The sequence below is a fragment of the Lacerta agilis genome, chromosome 12 (genome assembly GCF_009819535.1).
Source record: "Lacerta agilis isolate rLacAgi1 chromosome 12, rLacAgi1.pri, whole genome shotgun sequence".
In the NCBI taxonomy this organism is placed as follows: domain Eukaryota; kingdom Metazoa; phylum Chordata; class Lepidosauria; order Squamata; family Lacertidae; genus Lacerta; species Lacerta agilis.
The window spans coordinates 24,484,723-24,504,977 of NC_046323.1; the positions used below are offsets into that span (position 1 = coordinate 24,484,723).

The 20,255-nt window shown below is 42.0% G+C and overlaps 1 protein-coding gene across 2 annotated transcripts; it reads left to right on the forward strand.

The window, feature by feature from the left end:
- Nucleotides 1-1,545: 1,545 nt before the first annotated feature.
- Nucleotides 1,546-5,674, forward strand: TWISTNB (TWIST neighbor). 2 transcript variants are annotated; one of them, XM_033165768.1, is made up of 4 exons: nt 1,546-1,799; nt 2,539-2,680; nt 3,692-3,900; nt 4,657-5,674. In XM_033165768.1, exons 1-4 carry the CDS (start codon nt 1,561-1,563, stop codon nt 4,970-4,972), a joined length of 906 nt encoding a protein of 301 aa, XP_033021659.1. In that variant the 5' UTR covers nt 1,546-1,560; the 3' UTR covers nt 4,973-5,674. The 2 variants fall into 2 exon arrangements, with proteins under 2 accessions (XP_033021659.1, XP_033021660.1); XM_033165769.1 differs by having other exon boundaries at nt 4,660-5,674.
- Nucleotides 5,675-20,255: the final 14,581 nt, after the last annotated feature.

Below are 20,255 nucleotides of genomic sequence, written 5' to 3' on the forward strand. Positions count from 1 at the left end.
GGAAGTTTTTAAGCAGAGGTTGGATGGCCATCTGTCATGGATGCTTTATCTGAGATTCCTGCATCGCAGGGGGTTGGACTAGATGACCCTTGGGATCCCTTCCAACTCTAAAAATCTGATTTGTATCCTATCTTATCTTCTTGTACATCAGTAACAAGAAATGCTCTTGATTCTTCCCCACAAGGATTAATTGAGTGAATAGTGCATTATGCTTTTATTTGAATGGAAAACAAAAAGATACTGTATTGGTATGACTTTCCATATGACACTGTTGAAGACAAAGGATTTTAATTTCACATGCAAGGCTGCCTAAATCTTCTAGTCTCTAACTTAACTTTGATTTAATCCCACCATTTTTCTTTAAAGTAGGGAGTGTGGCTATGTGGGCGCCAGAAATGAACATCCCCATCAGCCATATATCATTTTTTTTGCAAAACGTAGGTAGGTACTGTACTGTCCTTCTGCGTTTGGTTGTTCCAGGGTTTTCACGTTTCTGAAAACTCTGCTGTATTACATTTTGTGAGATCTCTAGAATCCTAACCAGGATTCCGTTCTGCCACCAAGCCCCACACTTCGACCTATATTCGTACTACACACATGCAGTCCATGTTACTGTGAAAATAGGGTGCTTTTCACTGGCGGTGTATTATCACTGCGAGAAGCAAAACTACAGGGAACCAGGCAGAGGGCCTTCTCGGTAGTGGCGCCCGCCCTGTGGAACGCCCTCCCATCACAGGTCAAGGAAATAAACAACTACCTGACATTCAGAAAAAACCTGAAGGCAGCCCTTTTTAGGGAAGTTTTTAATGTGTGATATTTTTGTATTTGATTTCTGTTGGAAGCCGCCCAGAGTGGCTGGGGAAATCCAGCCAGATGGGCGGGGTACAAATAAATAATAATAATCATAATAATCATAATAATCATAATAATCATAATTTGAGGGAAGCAATTCCCTACGTGTTAATAGGACAGAAAAAGCAGTAAGAAAACTAATCGGTGCTCGTCCACGAGTGGGAGACACTTAGATCCGCTTCTTCTTCTTCTTCTTCTTTTTGCTCAAGTTAAAGAACACTACAATTTGCTACGCAAAAAAAAATAGTAATAAAAACAAAGCACAATTTCAGGGCAGCCAATGAAGCTACTAACAAATATCATAAGAAAAAATAGTATCAGCGAGAAATAACAGGAGCACGTTTTGCCAAAAAGCAAAGCAAAACTACCTTAGCGGCTCACGGCGACTAGGAAGCTAGGGAGCTAGGATTGGCTAATCATTAGCATGTGGGAGGAGCTTGCAGCTGGGCTGATGGGCTTAGCCGGCTAGCCAACCGTTCTCCAAGCTCTTGCCTTAAAAAAATGAAAAGAAAGCACATTCCAAAGGACCCGGATGAGAGAGGCCACACCTGAGATGGCTGCCAAGCTAACACCGGAAATAGGAGTCATTTCTTCCCCGCCGCCTCTTCCTCTCGGCGCTTCGCAAGCTCGAGGCGAGTGCCCAGGCTCATCGCGATGACGTAATCGCTAGGCGACAGCGAGGGAGAAGACGTTGCCTCGTGTGGCGCCATGGCGGAGGCTGAGGAAAAGCCTGCAGCTGCTGTCGCGGCTCCCCCGGCGCCCGCCCCGCCGCCCTGCGTGGAGCTGCCTTCCTTCGAGGCGGCCCAGGCGCTGACGGAGAGCCGCTACTCGTGCCTGGTGGTGACTCCGCAGCGGAGGCACGTCGCCCTTCCGCCGCGCTTCTTGCACCGCAAGAGGACGGGGATCCGTGCGCAGCTGGACGCCGAGCTGCGCCGCTTCTCGGAGAGGTAGCGAGGGGCTGCTGAACTCCGTGGGGTGGAGGGGAGGCTGGAGGGACGCCCTGGGTAGCCTCCGCCGCTTCTTCACACGGCGCTTGGTCGGGACTTGAAAGAGGATGCATGAAGCAAACTCCCGGAGGATAAAGGCTGTGTTCTGCGGATCGAAAGTGGGGGGAGCACCGTGGCAGCCAAGAATATTAAGCAAAGCCAGTTGCCCCTCTAGTCCGGCATCCTACCAGATGCACGTGGGAAACCTGCACAAGGGCATATTTTCCCCAGGGGCAGATCTACTACGAAACTAATAAACCTTAAGCTTCAGGGCCCCTGATCCCAGGGGGGGGGGGCTCAATCCACATTGGGTTGGTTTTTTTTTTAAGGGTCTAGTAGACGCAACTTGAGTCTGGCGGCTCAAACTGATTAATTTTTTGTATATAGGACCTACATTTTGGGCTTCCCCAAACTTGAACTGTTACGAGGGCCCCTTCAATTGCATTCTTCCTTAAAATTGCTATAGGCATTTGTATCCTACCTTTCCACTTTTGAAATGGAAGTATATGTGGCAGCTTCCACATAAGTTGTATCTCTAGAAGATTTTACTACTTCTACTTGCTTGTTCAGGGTAATATGTACTGTAAAGATGTACTTGAACAATCTTGGTTGCAGCTTGCATTGGATATATTCTAGCCTTAAAACCCTTCATAGTTCTTAGTTGCTCTCCCATTACCCAGTGGCTTCTTTTATCTTGCAGCTTTCAAGGTGTTCCTGTGGCTTATGATGATATTAAAATAACAAAGGAAGTGGGAGATATAATTGATGACATTGGAGCTGTCCATCTGGACATTGAAGCAGATTTTGTCGTTTTCCAGCCTAAAGAAGGGAAAAAACTTGTGGTATGTAAATAAATGCTTTTTTTTACCATTGCTTTTAATGCTTAAAACAGGACCTTTGTATCATCTTTCTGGTACCTGGTACAAGTATTCTGTGGGAAATCTAACCACAAAGTACTTGAGTTGACTTGTTATAGTGCTCCAGGGTGTAGTGTAATTACCGTTTACAGCCTGATTGTATGCAGTATTCTGCATGTTAGTTCCCTAGAATTAATGGTTTTAGATGTGCATAAATGCAAAACCTGTTGCCATCTTCTTTTTTGTTGTTGTTGTTGTTGTGTGTGTGGTGCTCTTTAATTGCTTTCTAGTAATAACTAGTATTTCAGCAGTGCCAACAACTGCAGGTGCATGGTGTGTGTGTGTTAATTATTTGTAAAAAAAAAGATATTACAATTGCTCTTGAAGCCTTTCACAAGCATCAGATGGACATAGGGCTTCAGAAATGTCACACATCAAGCTCTTGGATGCTTTAATAAAAGTTAGATTTCCAAGACCTTGCCAATTCAGCTGTTATAGTGACAGTATTTAAGGTATCTGCAATGTATGTCAATTGAGCAGATACAGGATAAGGTTCTTAAAATCCAAAAGGATAACAGAGTTCCTAAAAATAGCAAGAATATATGTTTCTGTTTGTATTTAATTTTCTTAGTGTTTTTAACATACACCCAAGTTCCATACCCGCTTTTTGTAGTTGTAATACAAGGAGCTTTTCTTCAAATGTATGCAGTGCTACTAAAGATTGGGCCGTATCCTGTGGTGAGCATTAAACTTAACACACATACCCCACCTTAAGTGTTCAAGTCAATCATTATAATGTGCATTGGCAGACTAAATCTTCTGTGCACACCTGTGACACTGATACCTGCTTTAAGATAGTGATGGTGTCTCTTAAATATCTTATTGTATGGTCCATATTGAATATATAAGGGACTAGTAAGAGAAACAACTGCTTGCATTTGTGAGAAATTAGAGGCTACATAGCATACCTTTTTAATTTGTCTTGTCTATTTCCAGGGTACAATCAATAAAATGGCACCTAGTCACATAGGCTGTCTGGTACATGGCTGTTTCAATGCTTCCATCCCCAAACCTGATCACATGTCAACCGATGAATGGAAAGACCTTGGCTTCCAAATAGGCAACAGACTGATATTTAAAGTATTGTGTTTTGATTCAGATGCTGCTGGAGTGTTCTGCATCAAAGGAAAACTCTGTAGAAAGAGGTACAGTAATGCTGCTTTTTGCAAAGTACTTCAGAAGAATGTGTACTTCCAGCATATAAGGGAGCAAAGTCTTACTGGTACTTCTGAGTGATCACATGTCGAATGTTAGTTGGAGAACAGATTTGGATGTAATATCAGAAGTTGAAAGATGTGAAGATGAGGGAAATAGTTTGTCTTCTACAAGTCTGCGTGTTGTTGGAGCTTCACCTATATTTAGACTGAAGAGTAATGCCCATCTTGTTAGCAAGGATAATACTGAAGGTGAAAGTTGTAAAGTATACTCAGGTTTTGATGAGCTCCGCTGTACAGTGGTACCTCGGTTTCAGCCCTGTTTACGAACAATTCGGTTTACGAACTGCGCAAAACCGGAAGTAGTGTCCCGGTTTGCGAACTTTACCTCGGTCTAAGAACAGAAGCTGAATGGTGGAAGGGCACCTGCCGTGGGAGGCCTCATTAGGGAAAGCACGCCTCGGTTTAAGAACGGTTTCAGTTTAAGAACGGACTTCTGGAACGGATTAAGTTCGTAAACCGAGGTACCACTATATTTGACTGCAGTTTAATTTTAGTGAGCTGGTGGGGGGGAGAGGGGTTGACCTTAGCATGAAAAGTAAGAAAATGACAGACAGTATTGGAAGGAAACCCAGTCAAATTGAAAATAGAATAGAATAACAAATAGAATAAAGCTCCTCTTATTCTCATATATATGATATCCTTTGAAAGCTCATCTACTGCCCCCCTTTCACTTTTTTACCAAAGCAGCATTGGAGAAAAGTTCAAGGGAAAACATGAAAAGCCCCATGATGTGCAAAATGGCACAGAGGAGATGGAGATTGACATAGCGACAGCAGGTGTTGAAGAGATGAGAAACGACACCATGGATAATGGAATATTTGATATGTCAGATCGAGGGAATGGGCAAGGCAGAGCAGACCTGGGACTGCATGCGAGTGACTCAAGCGGCTACCATAGTGATCACGGCAAATCCAAGAAAAAGAAGAGAAAACTTGGTGAGGAAGAAGGTGGACTCCCTGGATTATTAAATCCCAAAGCTAAAAAGAAGAGAAAGCAATGAGAAATTGTATAGATAATACTAAGTGTCTTAACTTGAATCCAGAACTCTTCCATCAGGTGTAGTTAGAGAAGGAATGCTGCTGTAGATTATCTACAGACACAGGAAAGATGAATAAAATAATATGAAACAATATAAGAAAAGAACTTAAATGCACATAGACAATGAACAATAATGGAACAGGGGTTCCATTTTCACCATTACGTCTTTTTCAGACTTGTCCCAATTAGTCCTTTTCGCAACAATTTGGGGAATGTGCTCCAATAATTTTTCTGAACCAGGGATTGATAACTTCTCAATTAAAAGTTTTCTTTTGCTGAGAGGCTGTTCTCCTGAGATGCAGATTGGATTTTTGGGGGGAGGGGGGAGAAAAATTGGTCATTTGCACTTTCTTCCCAGGACAAGTTGGGAATATTGTACTATGTTTAGAATGAAAGCTGTCAGAAACCAGCTTTGCCTTGACATCCCCAGAGCAGTCTGTATTCTTTCAAGTATAAATAATTTTGGGGAGTCATGCTTTATCCTTCTTTTCAAAATAAAAGAACTTAGGGAGAAATTTCTGCTGAACATCCATAATTTATATTTTAATGGACTAAATCTGGCATTTAGTTACATCTAGAAATTGAAGTCTCTAAAACATGTCTCTTAATTATTTGTGATGAATAACTATTTTTATACATTTACAAAGGTGATGTAATGCCTGGATCCTTTTTGGTGTGATTTATTTTTGTTTACAGCTAGAGACCCGTCATGGTATCTGTTTTTCAGGGAATAAATGCAGACAAAAAGCAAATAAACAGAATATTGTTTTTTAAAACACTTGTAGCAGTTGGGATTACAAGCTTAAAATTGGGGGCAAATTTTAAATAAATTGCTTTTACAGATAGAGAGGTGAAACTGACTGACTGCAGTTTTACCCAGCTAATTGAATTGGGGACAAGTTTGTGCTGTCTCAAGTTCTCTATTCGTGTGGTCTGTATTGATTTGGTCTACTGCTAATGCAAAGAACCAAGTGGCAGCAACTAGCTGTGATGACGAGTCCTCCAACTACAGATAATTTGGGGGTCCCCCCCCTGAAACCAGTGTGGTGTAGTGGTTAAGAGCGGTAGACTCGTAATCTGGTGAACCGGGTTTGTATCTCCGCTCCTCCACATGCAGAGCTGCTGGATGACCTTGGGCTAGTCACACTTCTCTGAAGTCTCTCAGCCCCACTCACCTCACAGAGTGTTTGTTGTGGGGGAGGAAGGGAAAGGAGAATGTTAGCCGCTTTGAGACTCCTTCGGGTAGTGATAAAGCGAGATATCAAATCCAAACTCCTCTTCTGAAATCCCTGAAATTGAGTTGGGGTTTGTTGGTACAAGGAGACATAGAGAAGGCCAATGTGAAAACTGCAAGATGTCTGAGCAAAAAGTGGACCCTTTACATTTATGAAACAGTTGTCTTGTGCAGTACATTAAAAAAATACTCTTAGCAGTTTAAGTATAAAATGGTTTTGTTGGAACAGCCACTATAGCAGCAGTAATAACTTAAAAATCTGAGTCGCTGACTTTTCCATTGATGTCTCCTGAGCACTTCCAGGCATCCTGTCCCCAGTGACTGCTATGAGCTATAGATTCCTAAGCTGCCCATTTTAGGTGCCCTGCCCCTTGAGGACCAAGATATCTCAAACTCTATATTTTAACTAGAAAAGTTGGGCGTCTTATACGCCCAGTCGTCTTATACGGCGGAAAATACGGTAGGTGTTTTGGTTTGTGAACTTTGCCTTGGAATAAGAACATGTTTCGCTTCCTGTTGATTGTGTTCCATTTGTAAATTGAGTCCCCCACTGCTATGGGAAAGCACGCATTGGTTTAAAAATGATTTGGTTTAAGAACAGACTTCCGGAACGGATTAGGTTCATAAACCAAGGTACCACTGTATAGCAGAGGTGGGAGAACTTCAGATATTGGGCTCAAACTCATCAGCTCCAATGACCATTTCTCAGTGGAAGACCTTGGCTTAGGCCTTGGGCATGTATTCCTCCCAGCCCCCCAGCCGGGGGGAACTGGGGCTCATCAGGGTAAATGGGATATGGGGCTGCTCTGCAAGATGTAAGTGTAGCAGGCAGTCAAGCCCATATCCCCACACGCAGGATAGTTCACTGACAACCTTTCAGTGTATGGCCAGTGACACCTATATATATATAACCCCTTTAAGAGGGGGACCCTGGAATCGCTGCCGCAGGGGGGTGAGTCACCACTTCACACACACACACACCCATACAGGGAAGAAAAGACTAAAGGATTCTACCCAATGCCATAACTGCCAAAGTTGTGACGAATTGCTACGGGGAAGACAAAACCTGCCAATGCAGGAAAATTTCTTACCTGTCCTTCAACAGCAACCAGTCAAAGACCGTAGCAGCGCCTGCTAAAGAGGAAGAAAAAGTTAACCTGCAAACAAGAAACATTAAACAAAGGGAGGGTGAATCTCCAGAGCCAACTGCCTGGCTATTGTCGGCTCCACCCCCTATTTATAAATGAGGCTGGCCCCACCTCCCAGCAAGAAACATAATTACTGAGGCTGGGGGTGAACCTCATAAATTAACACTGAGGCAAGCCACCCCCTGTTTGCCGGTAAGCTCCCTGGGAACTGTAGCACCGCGTATGATCCCACAAAGGGCACCCACAATGTAAAGTGTGAGTGCTCATTACTGTTTTAAGAATATGTGCAATTTTATGCACACCTTGGTATATAGTATGCTCATTTCTGCACTGCACTGCAAAGTCTGGAGAAGCATGATTCTCACAGGATGCTGTACTCCATTCTGTGCATTGTTCTAGAAAGCGAAAATTAGGTAGGTTCACCTTTAAATGAGAACTGAATTGAATCTGTCTCCAACCCCTAGTTCTGGGTGTGGAAAACCGGGGAATAAAATGAAGTACTGTGAACTAGGGCATGTCTGACTTACTTGACTGGAACCTAAACTGTGGTAGGTGAGGGAGTGGGGTGGGGAAGGTTTGGAAGTGAAGTACTGTATAGCTTTCAAAGCATACCAGAAATGGTGAGCTCAGTAGAGATATACTCAAAGTGATGGTGCTGAACTTCGTAAATACTTATATGTCCAAGTTGTGAGGCTTGGCTGCCTTAAAAATTGAGCCTCAGTTAAATGCGTTTCCGGTTTGGAATGTGGAAGGAGATCCTGAAAATGATAGCGGTGGTTCAGCATCATGTTCTCAACCAGATGTCTACAAGAATCCCGCAAACAAGACCTGAGTGCAAGAGCACTCACCCCTCGTGCTGTTTCCAAAATGCATCCAATGGCATTTTGCTTCTTGGCAGTGGAGCATAGCCATCACAACTAGTAAACTGATAGCCTTACTGATAACCTTAAAATTTGTCTAAGTCCCTCTCAAAACCAAGCTGGGGGCCATCGCAGACTGTTGCCCTCCAACTCGCGAAGGTGAAGGGGATAGAAAGGCAGAATTAGTGTACTCCTCTCTATTCAGAGGCATATGCAAATATCTTTTGGGGGGTACTGGTGGTGGTAAGTAACTACCCTTTTTGGGAACTGCTTTTGATCGTTTCTTGCCAGTGGTTTTGTATGGTCTAGAACACATCCTTGTTCCTGAGTTATTGAGCTTCCGTGTGGCAATCCACTATGGCTGGTGCTGGGAACTACAGTTCCCAAGGTGCTATGCAGCAAAGGGTTGTCCAATTCCATCACTGCATATGCCAACATTATGAGCCATGAGAAATCTCTGAAACAGATTCCCCTCCCTGAACGTTCACTGAGAAAGCTCATAATTACCATGCTGGTTCTGAATCGAGTGAAAATTAATTCACCCATCACCATTTCTAAAATCAATTTGAAGCCATGTCTATTACCGGTATGTGACCGAAGGATAAAATATGGCAACATTTGTGTTCATGCTGCCAGTATTGTGCTTATGAATCATTTTAATAAAGATTTATAATGTGTTAAAAAGGCAACTTCAGAGTTTCCTAGTGACTTCAGACACTGCTTTCCATATGCCTAAAAATGCCTCATTCGCTGTCATGATTTGTGACTTATATTAAAACATTTAGCATGTATTATAGACATTTCCGTGCCAAAAGGACACAGTTAGGTGATGTCTAGAAGGAACCTGAAGCTTAGCCTATTGCATTTTCATTGTGGATTTAAAGGATAAGAATATAATGGAATTCCTTGCAGGTGTTTGAGACCTTTACAGTAAAAACCCACAGAGTCCGTGGAAACACTTGCATGAAGCTTAGCAGTTTGAATCCGTTAATTCCATTACGTTTGACTGTGTAACTAGTCACGTTCCATTCTGAAATCATGATTTCTCAGTTCTAAGGTAAGCAACGTTGGCTAAAAGGTGTCAGCATGCATTTCTTGTTAATGCTGTGCCTCTGTTTTCCAAGTGATGTCATCCAACATGCAGGATCTCCTCCTCCCATATAAACCTGCTAGGACATCTTCACTGAAGTTTCTGCTGCAGGTTCCCTTGCCTAATGAGGTGAGGCCAGTGGTTACTGCGAGTGGCCTTTTCAGTGGTGGCACCCCATTTATGGAATGTCCTCACAGAGGCTAGCCCAAATATGTTAGGAACTTTTGGGCACCAGGCAAAAACCTTTTGTGTTCTTCAGGGCCTTAAAATTAGAACTATTATGTTTTCGCCCTCACTGTTCCCTCTCCCCCCCAAAAAAAAATTGACTTTCCCAAAATGAGAAAAGTTGCTTCATATTACATCATGCCAGCCTTATCCTACTGCAGTTATTGTTTTAATTGTATTTATTCTCTATTGATTTTAACTTGTGAATTGCTCAGTGGACATGGCTAACTTGGGCAGTATATAAATAGCCAAACCTAAATAAATGAGTAATTCCCCCCCCCATAAGATTGTGCCACAATCCCAAACAGAATTAAGGAATTATAATTGAGATCCAACTGCATCACACTCCAAGTAGGTCTACTGAAATCAATGGACTTAAGCACAGTTGGGTTTCTCAGTTTGCTTCTTTTGAACACCAAACCCCAGGTATGGGGGGGGGGTGGAACTGTGGGCTTATGAAATTTGGGGCTTTCAAAGGCTTATTGCAATGTACTGCCATTCAAATAAAAAAGTCTCACATGGCTAAAAGACCTTTTTGAACTGCAGCTTTTACACATACCGTATATAAAACACACACACACACATATCACATGAAACACATGTTACACTTCTGATTCTAAACCATTTGAACACTGCAGGATAAAACTAGCTCTTAATGGAGAAGATAGCCAAGAGATGTTAGCATGCTGCAGGAAATGAGTAAAACACGATCAAAGACGTAAAAAAAAAAAAGTAGTTAAATGGATAAAAAAGGACTAAAAGCCACAGAAGGTAATCTGAGATCTATGGGAATGATAGTTTTCCAAATGGAAGTGATGTCTGTTCCATTGCTTAAATCGTTTAGGCAATCGTTTTTCAAAAAAGAAAAAAAGCTGTTAAAGGTACAACCCACTGCTCTTGAAGTCAGTGGCAAAGTTCCCATTGATATTAATAAACTTCAAAATTGCATCCCAAGTAACCCTTTGCTACTCAGCAGAACTCTTGCATTACGGTGGAGAACACAGAGAGTATATGTGCCTTTTCTAGAGCCAGTCAAAATGCAGGCATCTTAGTTAAGAGCTGTGAAAGAGAGAAAACCCATTTCTTATTTTTTAAATTATACTTGTTTCTTTAAACTGATGCTCATGAATCATAAAATTGTAGAGTGGGAAGGGACCTCAAGGGTCATCTAGTTCAACCCCTTGCAATGCAGGAATCTCAGCTAAAGCATCCATGAGAGATGGCCATCTAACCTCTGCTTAAAAACCCATGCCAGAGCTCATAGAAATGCCATTTACCTTTCCGCCACAGCAATACCTATTTATCTACTTGCACTGGTATGCTTTCAAACTGCGAGGCTGGCCGTTGTGATCAACCACTGAGCCTCTTGGGCTTGCTGATCAATAGATTGGCAGTTTGAATCTGCACGATGGCATGAGTTCCCATTTCACCCATCCCAGCTTCTGCCTCAGAAAATAAAAGGTCTTGAACTAGCCCGATTGGAGATGACAAGGATGGAAGTTGGTATCTTCTGCATGCGAAGCATTTACTTCCATGTGGTTTGGTTAAATGTCTCTGGCTTTCTATTATTTGTTTGTTTGCTTTTATTTAAATTTGAAATGTGATTGAGATAGCAATCTATCCTCTATACATTTTTCTCAGAAGATGTTTCCACAGGAAGAAAAGCCACCCCCCTCTCTAATCCAGTGTTTTTAAGGAACGTAACACTTGTGACTTCTGCTGCTGAAACTTACTAAAACACTGCTTTGTTTTTGCAAAATGCCACATGGCGGAGTATTGCTTTACATATAGATCAGCCATGCCATGCGAAAAGTAATCAAAAGACTTCGGACACAAACTTTGGGGAATTTCTCAATTGAAATAAACAGGCTCTGTGCATGCATGGGAAGAAAATTACTAGAGGATTTTGCAAGCATTCCCATGTATTAATAAAATTTCCAAAGCAAGCAATTGCGACAGACAGATACTATCTAGTTGTGGCCAAATAGGGGCCTCCTAAATATTATACCTTATTCTTTGCATTATATACATTAGAACTCTAGCAGTTGAAAACATTGCTTATTAATAAACATTTTATTTATCCGATTGTGAGCTGGACCATAAAGAAGGCTGATCGCCGAAGAATGGATGCTTTTGAATTATGGTGCTGGAGGAGACTCTTGAGAGTCCCATGGACTGCAAGAAGATCAAACCTATCCATTCTGAAGGAAATCAGCCCTGACTGCTCACTGGAAGGACAGATCCTGAAGCTGAGACTCTAATACTTTGGCCACCTCATGAGAAGAGAAGACTCCCTGGAAAAGACCTTGATGTTGGGAAAGATCAAGGAGACGGGGACGAAAGAGGATGGGATGGTTGTTGGACAGTGTTCTTGAAGCTACTAACATGAGTCTGACCCAACTGCGGGAGGCAGTGGAAGACAGGAGTGCCTGGTGTGCTCTGGTGCATGGGGTCACAAAGAGTTGGTCATGACTAAATGACGACACAACAACAAAAATGACATTTTCGCCATCCCTTAAATTTCGTTTAATTGCAACACAATCCTATGCATGCCAACTCAGAATAAGTCTTACTGGATTCAATGGGGGTCTTACTCCCAGGTATGTGTGTATAAAAGCCTTTCTCAATATGGTGCCCCAGCCAGCACGGTCAATGGTCAAAGATGATTTGAATGTCCAAAACATGAAAGGCACCAGGTTGAGGTAGACTGGTATGTAGGGTTGCTGTTTTTCAGTAGTTACTGGAACCTTCCTGAAGAACAGTGCAATTTTTCTATGAAAAAGAGGTGCCGAAACTCACTATTAATACCTCCCTCTTTCTCTTGGAATGGCAAGAGGTGCATTTCGGGGGCCAAAAGTGCCTTGGCCTGTAGGAGTTGGCGCCGATGGTTAAAACATTGGCCTTAGTGACAGGTGGGAGTCAATTTGGGATCTGCTTTCAGCAGCAAAATGTATTCCTCCTCTCTCCACCATATGTACATCAACCTATTGACTTGTGTTCCATCTTCCAGTGGATTTTTAATTGCAATCTTGGCTGGAAGCAAGTTTCTAAATGCAAATAAATAAATAAATAAATATGCACGATCCATATGTAGTCTGCCCTGTAAATCCATAAATCAGCAGTTTATGAGTTTTGGCTGGAAGAACTGCAGAAGAGGAAGAGGTGAGGTGGGTGGGTGTTGCATAGACCTAATGTATTGTCCGAAGAGTGCCAACCCAAAAAGGAACAAACTTTGATCCCCTTTGAAAAGCTCGAGTTTTCAGCAATGCTCAGAGCAACCCATTCACCTCCTTTGCAGTGCTCGGGATCTGAAGCATCTTTTAACTTTAGCTGCCTGTATTTCAGCACACTGATTTGACAGCTTCACTTTGATCAAATGCTCTTTTCTGCTCTGGTTCTTCTCATGACCTTTTGAAAATGATAGGCTCTTCCTCTCCTCCTCCTCCACCCCCTTGGCACATCTTTTAGAATCCCCCTATGGGAAATCAATCATCATGTCTAGCATATTTTAAAATGATGCCTAGCTTTTTTTCCAAGTGTGCCTTCTGTCTGTCTGTCTCTCTTGCTACAGATTTATAATTTTGCATGCTAGTACTCTGCTCTCCGCACCTCCCCGGCATGCCTGCTCTTTCTGAGGAATGACCGAGGGTGAATTATTCTGTGTTAAATTAATTCACACTTTCACGATGCCGTCTGATGCCTCTTTCCTTGCAAGTAAGAACCGCTGCATTCAGCGATGCTTACTCCCTAGGATACAAGCCTCAGTAGCCTTTCCTGTAGTTGTATGGGGTTAGAGTTTGCAAATTCCCTCGATACATTCCGTTAAAAAGTTCCATATGATTCCTTTAGCTTAACACATTTTTTAAAGTATCCCTGCCTCCTTCAGTTGACTTTTACAAGTTTCGAGATTGATGGCAGCTAGTCTTGATTAATGACTTCCCCAAACATTTAAGTAAACATTAAGATGTTTTTTAAAAAAATGGGTTGCAACCATTCCTCTGAAGACCATATATATAATTAATTCAAGGTTCTTCCCCCCCCCCCCACACACACCAAATGCCACCTAACAAAGCAAGGCTTGGAGACATTTGAACCATCTGGGATCTGATGCTGGAGATCGCTGCCTACTTGCAGAACCCTCCCTAAATTAATTATTCCTATTTTTTTTCTTCTTCCTTCTGTGGGTGTATAAGCTGTTGAAGTGGTTAAACTTTCCTAAAGTAAATAAAAAAACGGCTAGACTTTCAGCAGGTGAGAACGGACACTTGTAAAAGATTTTTGCATTCAGATATAAAAAGATCTAAAGACCCTCATATGGAACTGGGATGTCAAGCATTGCCTTGTGGAGCCATATGATAATTATCATAAATTTATCCCACCTTTTATCTAAGGAACATAGAATGACATTCATTGGAATCATTACAATATAATTAGAGATGAACAGCCATGAGTGGTTGTTGGTTTTTTTTGCATATTTTTTATTTTATTTGTATACACTTCTTTAAACTTCATATTTTGCATGCATTCTTCCCCTAAAATATGCATTTGCATACACATCTTTATGTGCATTTTTTGAACTGTATTGCAAAATCCAGAGAATGAAATCCAATTGATAGCTGTGCTCTGATCTACATATACGCCTGGGACTAGTAAGTCATGTTGGTTTGCCCTAAAACACAAACTGCATGAATTTTTCGTCCATCACTAAATACATTACATTTAGGCTGGATCTAGACACATCAAAGAAGAGTTTCAGTTAAATGTGTTGCAAACTTCTTAAAGGGAAATCACGTCGACGAAAAATGAGACTCCATAGCACCACCTGGTGTCACAGTGTTATAACGCATATAAAACGGTTTTCCGTTGCTAATGTAGCTGAGTCCTTATACAGTAAAACCTCGGTTGTCAAATGCTTCGGAAGCTGAACAACTCGGAACCTAAACGCCGACAACCCGGAAGTGAATGCCTCCTTTTCTGAACAATTTTCAGAAGTCAAATGGCTTCCAAGGCACGTTTCTCCATTTTTTATCCATTTTTTTCAATAGATTTTGCCAACCAGCAATTGTGCCTCGGTTGTTGAACGTCTTCAGTTGTCAAATGGTCTTCCGGAATGGATTACGTTCGAAAACCGAGGTCCCACTGTGCTCTACACTTCAGTGCAGATTGACTCCCAAAGTGGTTTGTAATTGCAATCCATAGAATGGTGCCTGATGAGGGACGGGGACGGGTGTGTGGAGGTGGCGTGACAGTCTCTTCTAGGCCCTGATGACACAGTCCAATTTCTATGTTCTTCCTTCCAGAGAAGTTACAAGAAGCAGGCCTAGCATCAGGAAACAACATCCTTCGGTAGATGCCAGGAGTCCCTGACACTCCAGGAAGACCACTGATGAAACCTGCTACAATCAGTGCTGGGTGCCACTACTTAAATTTCCCACAATCCCCTTGATCTGACACCTAAGACTGATTTAGACGGCTGCTGCCACCTCTCAGGTCCCCACAGATAGAAGGGAGCCCACGAGAGGTCATTTTGCTGGAAGCTCCTCAGAGATGCAGCCATCCTTTACTTAAAGCTCCACCAAACAATATTATTTTATAATTGTAAATATTTTAAAATGATAGCCATGAACAACAGAAATGGGACCACAGAATTGTAACAGGACATCGGTATTTCCTATTCAGCTGCTCACCTCCCCCCCCCCACATGTTTTATTAATTTTCAAAGCTTTATAGAAGTCATTACCACACAAAGAACAAGAATAAAAAACTTAAAGAGGTAAACAAAATACACCTCATAGTCCACCCCACCTTTCAACTGCTTGGTTGTCAAATGTATATGGGATACGTATTCAACAATGCTAAACAGGCTAAGTCGCTGCATGGCTTCCCCTGCCACTATTTTGAGGGCTCAAACATTAGATTTATGGGAGGGGGGCAATGGGCCAAATGGAGATTTGCATGCATCTCATATTGTGATTTGTCACTTTTGATTTTACCCATTTTATAACCCAGGCTGGATCTATACACATTAAAAAATCGCTACAGAAAATTGCATTATAAAAGCTCTTAATGGAAAACCCCATTGGCAATGAAACAGTGCTATCTGGTGTCGTATGTTTATACCACAGTTCTAACAATATAATTGACCAGTGTAGCTGAGTCCCCGGTCTCCTTGCTTACCACCTAGAGATCTACCGTATTTTTTGCTCCATAAGACGCACTTTTTTCTCCTAAAAAGTAAGGGGAAATGTCTGTGTGTCTTATGGAGCGAATGCATGGTCCCTGGAGCCCAGGGGGGAAAGGCAGATCCTGCTTTTTCTGTTTTAGAAAGAGCTAAAGGCTAACAAGAGGCAAAGAGTGTTGAAAGGAACCCGCTCAACAGCTGATTGCAGGAGATCAGGGAGGGAGATAAGGAAGCTAGCTCCCTTCCTGCCCTGCCCAGGCCCCTTGCACAGTAGGATCCTGGGAAATTGAGGATCCTGGGAAATTGAGTTTTTCAGCCATTTGGGGCTGTTACTTTTCCTCTTGCTTTCTATTACTTGCTGGTACTTACTGGTTTGCTTTCCTTTTGCTTTCTATTACTTGCTGGTGCCTACTGGTCTGTACTGGTGCTTACTGGTTTGTACTGGTTCGCTTTCCTCTTGCTTCCTATTACTTGCTGGTGCGTACTGGTTTGTACTGGTGCTTACTGGTCTGTACTGGTTTGTACTGGTGCTTACTGGTTTGTACTGGTTTGCTTTCCTCTTGCTTCCTATTATCTGCTGGTGCTTACTGGTCTGTACTGGTGCGTACTGGTTTGTACTGGTGCTTACTGGTTTGTACTGGTTCGCTTTCCTCTTGCTTCCTATTACTTGCTGGTGCGTACTGGTTTGTACTGGTGCTTACTGGTCTGTACTGGTTTGTACTGGTGCTTACTGGTTTGTACTGGTTTGCTTTCCTCTTGCTTCCTATTACCTGCTGGTGCTTACTGGTCTGTACTGGTGCATACTGGTGCATACTGGTTTGTACTGGTGCTTACTGGTTTGTACTGGTTTGCTTTCCTCTTGCTTCCTATTACCTGCTGGTGCTTACTGGTCTGTACTGGTGCATACTGGTGCATACTGGTTTGTACTGGTGCTTACTGGTTTGTACTGGTTCGCTTTCCTCTTGCTTCCTATTACTTGCTGGTGTGTACTGGTTTGTACTGGTGCTTACTGGTCTGTACTGGTTTGTACTGGTGCATACTGGTTTGTACTGGTTCGCTTTCCTCTTGCTTCCTATTACCTGCTGGTGCTTACTGGTCTGTACTGGTTTGTACTGGTGCTTACTGGTTTGTAAGCAATGCTTTCCCCCCTTTACAAAAGCTGCACAAATCTGAACTGGTCCTCAAAAAGCAGGGCTTTTCCATTTGCAAAAAAAGCTGCAAAACTTTGAGCTGATTCTCAAAAAACAACAACAACAACAACCATGGGTTTTAGAGGAGGAAAACCAGAAAAAAAAATTTCCCCTGGTTTCCTCTTCTGAAAACGAGGTGCGCCCTATGGTCCGGAGCGTCCTATGGAGCGAAAAATACGGTAGTTAATGCACCCTCAGAGGTGGCCCAAGACATTTTGCTGTATGAGTTGGACCACCAGAATCATGGTCAGAGTCCCATGAAGCTGGTCAGATTATTTTGGCACCCAAGGCAGGAAATCCTGCATGTACCTTTTCCTGGCAGTAAAAATACAATAAAATAAATAGTTTGTTGCTTGTTCATGATACTCAAAATTAGGTTCCTGGCGGGCAGCTACCTCACTCTGCCTAACAACAGAGTGTACTATACACTTGTTGAGTTTCATACTCCTTAGCTAGAAATTGACCCCAATGCACATGCATTGTTCTAGATCACAACAATAGTGGCCTGGTTTGCATGCCACCCTAAAGCAAACCATGGTTTAGCAAAAATTCATGGACTCCTGGAGAGGAGATCACTGCCCCTTAGCTCTTCTTTGGTCATTTTGCTGCTATGAAGTGCCGAGCCATGGTTTGGCTTAGCATGACATCTAAAACTGGGCTTGGACTTTAGCTGTCCCCAGGAAAAAAAAACAACCACCATGAGCTGTAACCAAGGTTTGTGCTATGGTTTATGGCTTGTGGTTTGTCTGGGAGAGTTAAACCAGGAGCCCAGGTGTGGATGACATGCTAAGCCAAATCATGGTTCAGTAGAAAGACCAGGGAAGAGCAAAGGAGCTCTGACCTTTTCTCTGGGAAGCCTGCCTGTTAGTGAATTCTTGTTAAGTCATGGTTTGACTTAATGTGATCTGTGAAGCAGGCCAGTGTCTGGAAACCTTAATCAAAATTTTTGAACCTTTAGATTCCCCCCCCCCCAATTGCTTTCATGTCCATTTGAAGTTTTCCTGCTGTGGATCAAAAGGGGGGAAATGTTTTTAATGAGATCTCCTTAATAGGGAAGCAAATTCACAAAGCATCTAACCTTCCAAATAGTTATGAAATGGAATATTGCTGAGACTTCCTGAGCAAGGGGGGGGGGGAACCAAGGCCCGCCCACCCGCAACCTCTGTATTGTAAATCTTTAGAAATTGGAACCAGTAAAAAAAAAAGTATAAGAATTCAATATCAATGGAGTTTGGGGTTTTTGAGAATTATAAACTGTAGAAAACAACGTGAAACAGCATCAAACGTGGGCAATATTTATTTGACATGATCCTGGCTCTTTCTGCTGATCACTGGAAGTATCTCATTTAATTTGTTGAGGTTTGAAAGAGGCAGAAGAGACCTCTCAGTGCTGCACTTCGTAAAACTGCAGCCAGAAACTGATAAATCTCTGTTTATTTGTCTCAAAAAAATGTGCCCTGGTTTTTTGTTGTTGTTGTTTTTTTTAACACAGACATCTTGCATTTATGCTGATGCCAACATCCCTCTCCCCCCTCCCTCCAGATGACAAACTTTTTGAGACACGTTGCCAATAATTCTTTAACACAGCCTTCCCCAACCTGGTACTAACCAGATGTTTCGCACCGCAACTTCCATCCGTCCATAGCTGGCAGGTTGGAGAAAAGGTGGCCCCTTTGCCTATGCAGCACTTGAAAACTTGCAACTAGCTTAGCTCGAAGTCTGCCTTGGCAATTTCAATGCAGCACTTGCTCTGGTAGCTAAGAATTGACCTTGAAGAATGATTGATACTGTGTGGGGGCCGATGACATAAATCTGCTAAAGTGTGCCTGATGTACAGCTTCCCAGGCCTGGAAGCTGGAGCCACGTTGCTGTTCGAACACAGTGACACTGAACAGACTGTAGCAAATAAAAAAGAAAAAGGAAAAAAAACCCAATCTGACAAGTCCTTAAAAAAAAAAAAACCCAACCTCTCTATGCAGAGGATATGAAGGTTTATTGCCTTGTAACCAGCAAACCACTCAAGTAATAGTAAACAAGAATTATGATTAAGTGGTTTTTTTTTTAAAGGATTTAAAAATTCTTAAAAGTGTTTTCTACAGAAATAGTTGTTGGGAAGTTTAGTCATGGGGATAACCAGTGTTAAACATACTCACGAGTATGATGGACTATATGGAGCTCACTGAGATGACCGGGAAACTTCGTGACCAGAGGGACGATGTGGTGGAAGAAGATTGGAAGAAATTTAAATTGTATTAAAAAAAATTATTGTATGATTGATAATTAGATATAACTAGGAAGGAAGGCTAGACTGTAGATTTAGAGTAAGGTTAAGTGTTTAAGATAGATGAATATGAGTTAAGAAAAATAGTTAAGATTAAATAATTAGGTAATTTTTATAGTAAATAAGATTTTGCAAGATGTTTAGAAATTACTAAAGATGATAGACAAGGAACGCGGGAAGAGGAGATAGGAGGAAGTCTATATACAATGTGAGGGACAATTATTAGGTACAAGTAATGAGATTTTTATGTTGTTGTTGTTGTTGTTTGTTGTTGTTGTAGTTAGGTTTTTATTGTAGGTTTGATTCAATGTGATGATCATGCTTGATTATGTCGTATTTGTTTTTTGTTTTATAAAATTTAATAAATATATTAAAATAAATAAACATACTCACGAGTAGTCTCGCCCAGTGAAATAAATGTACATTAATTTTCCTGGGTCACTCAGTATCTATAACAGAGGAATCATACTAAGTGATCCTATAGCTGTGATCCTATAAGTAAGCCCCATCGAGGTGGTTTATTCCCAGGGAAGCAGGTATAAGACTGCAGCCTTAGGATTACTTGGGAGTAAATCTCATTGAACTGAATGAGACTTATATGAGTGAACATGAATAGGACTAGTATGCATGGCTGCACTTCTGTGCTTTCCAAGATACAGTAGCTATTTTCTAGTAAATGTGCATGTAGTCAGGATCTATGCAACTAAGTGCCAGTTCACATGACCAAACGGAAGTGTTTTGGCTACAGTTTGAAGGCACCATCTTGCAATGGTCTGTGGTTGCTTCTTTTCCAGTTATTCTATACATGATGGATGTGGATGGAAGTGCCAGCTAGTTGTGCTATGAAGCAATCTGTGCTCTATCCATATTCCCAACATGCCCTCATGGTTGTGTGAACAGATGCAAAGCCTAACCTAAACCTGTACTCAACACTTTGCCCTTCTGCAATATAGATCAGACCCCCCGTGGCCATGATGTAGCCACATTGGTGTAAACCAACTCCCCTGTTATGAATGCATTTAGATATCAATCTTTA

What these genes read in the sequence shown, in the direction of transcription:
- TWISTNB (XM_033165768.1), top strand. Translation starts at nt 1,561, where the DNA reads ATGGCGGAGGCTGAGGAAAAGCCTGCAGCTGCTGTCGCGGCTCCCCCG. An exon ending in CTGCGCCGCTTCTCGGAGAG is followed by an intron (nt 1,800 to 2,538) that starts GTAGCGAGGGGC and finishes TTTATCTTGCAG; the next exon opens with CTTTCAAGGTGTTCCTGTGG. An exon ending in AAGAAGGGAAAAAACTTGTG is followed by an intron (nt 2,681 to 3,691) that starts GTATGTAAATAA and finishes GTCTATTTCCAG; the next exon opens with GGTACAATCAATAAAATGGC.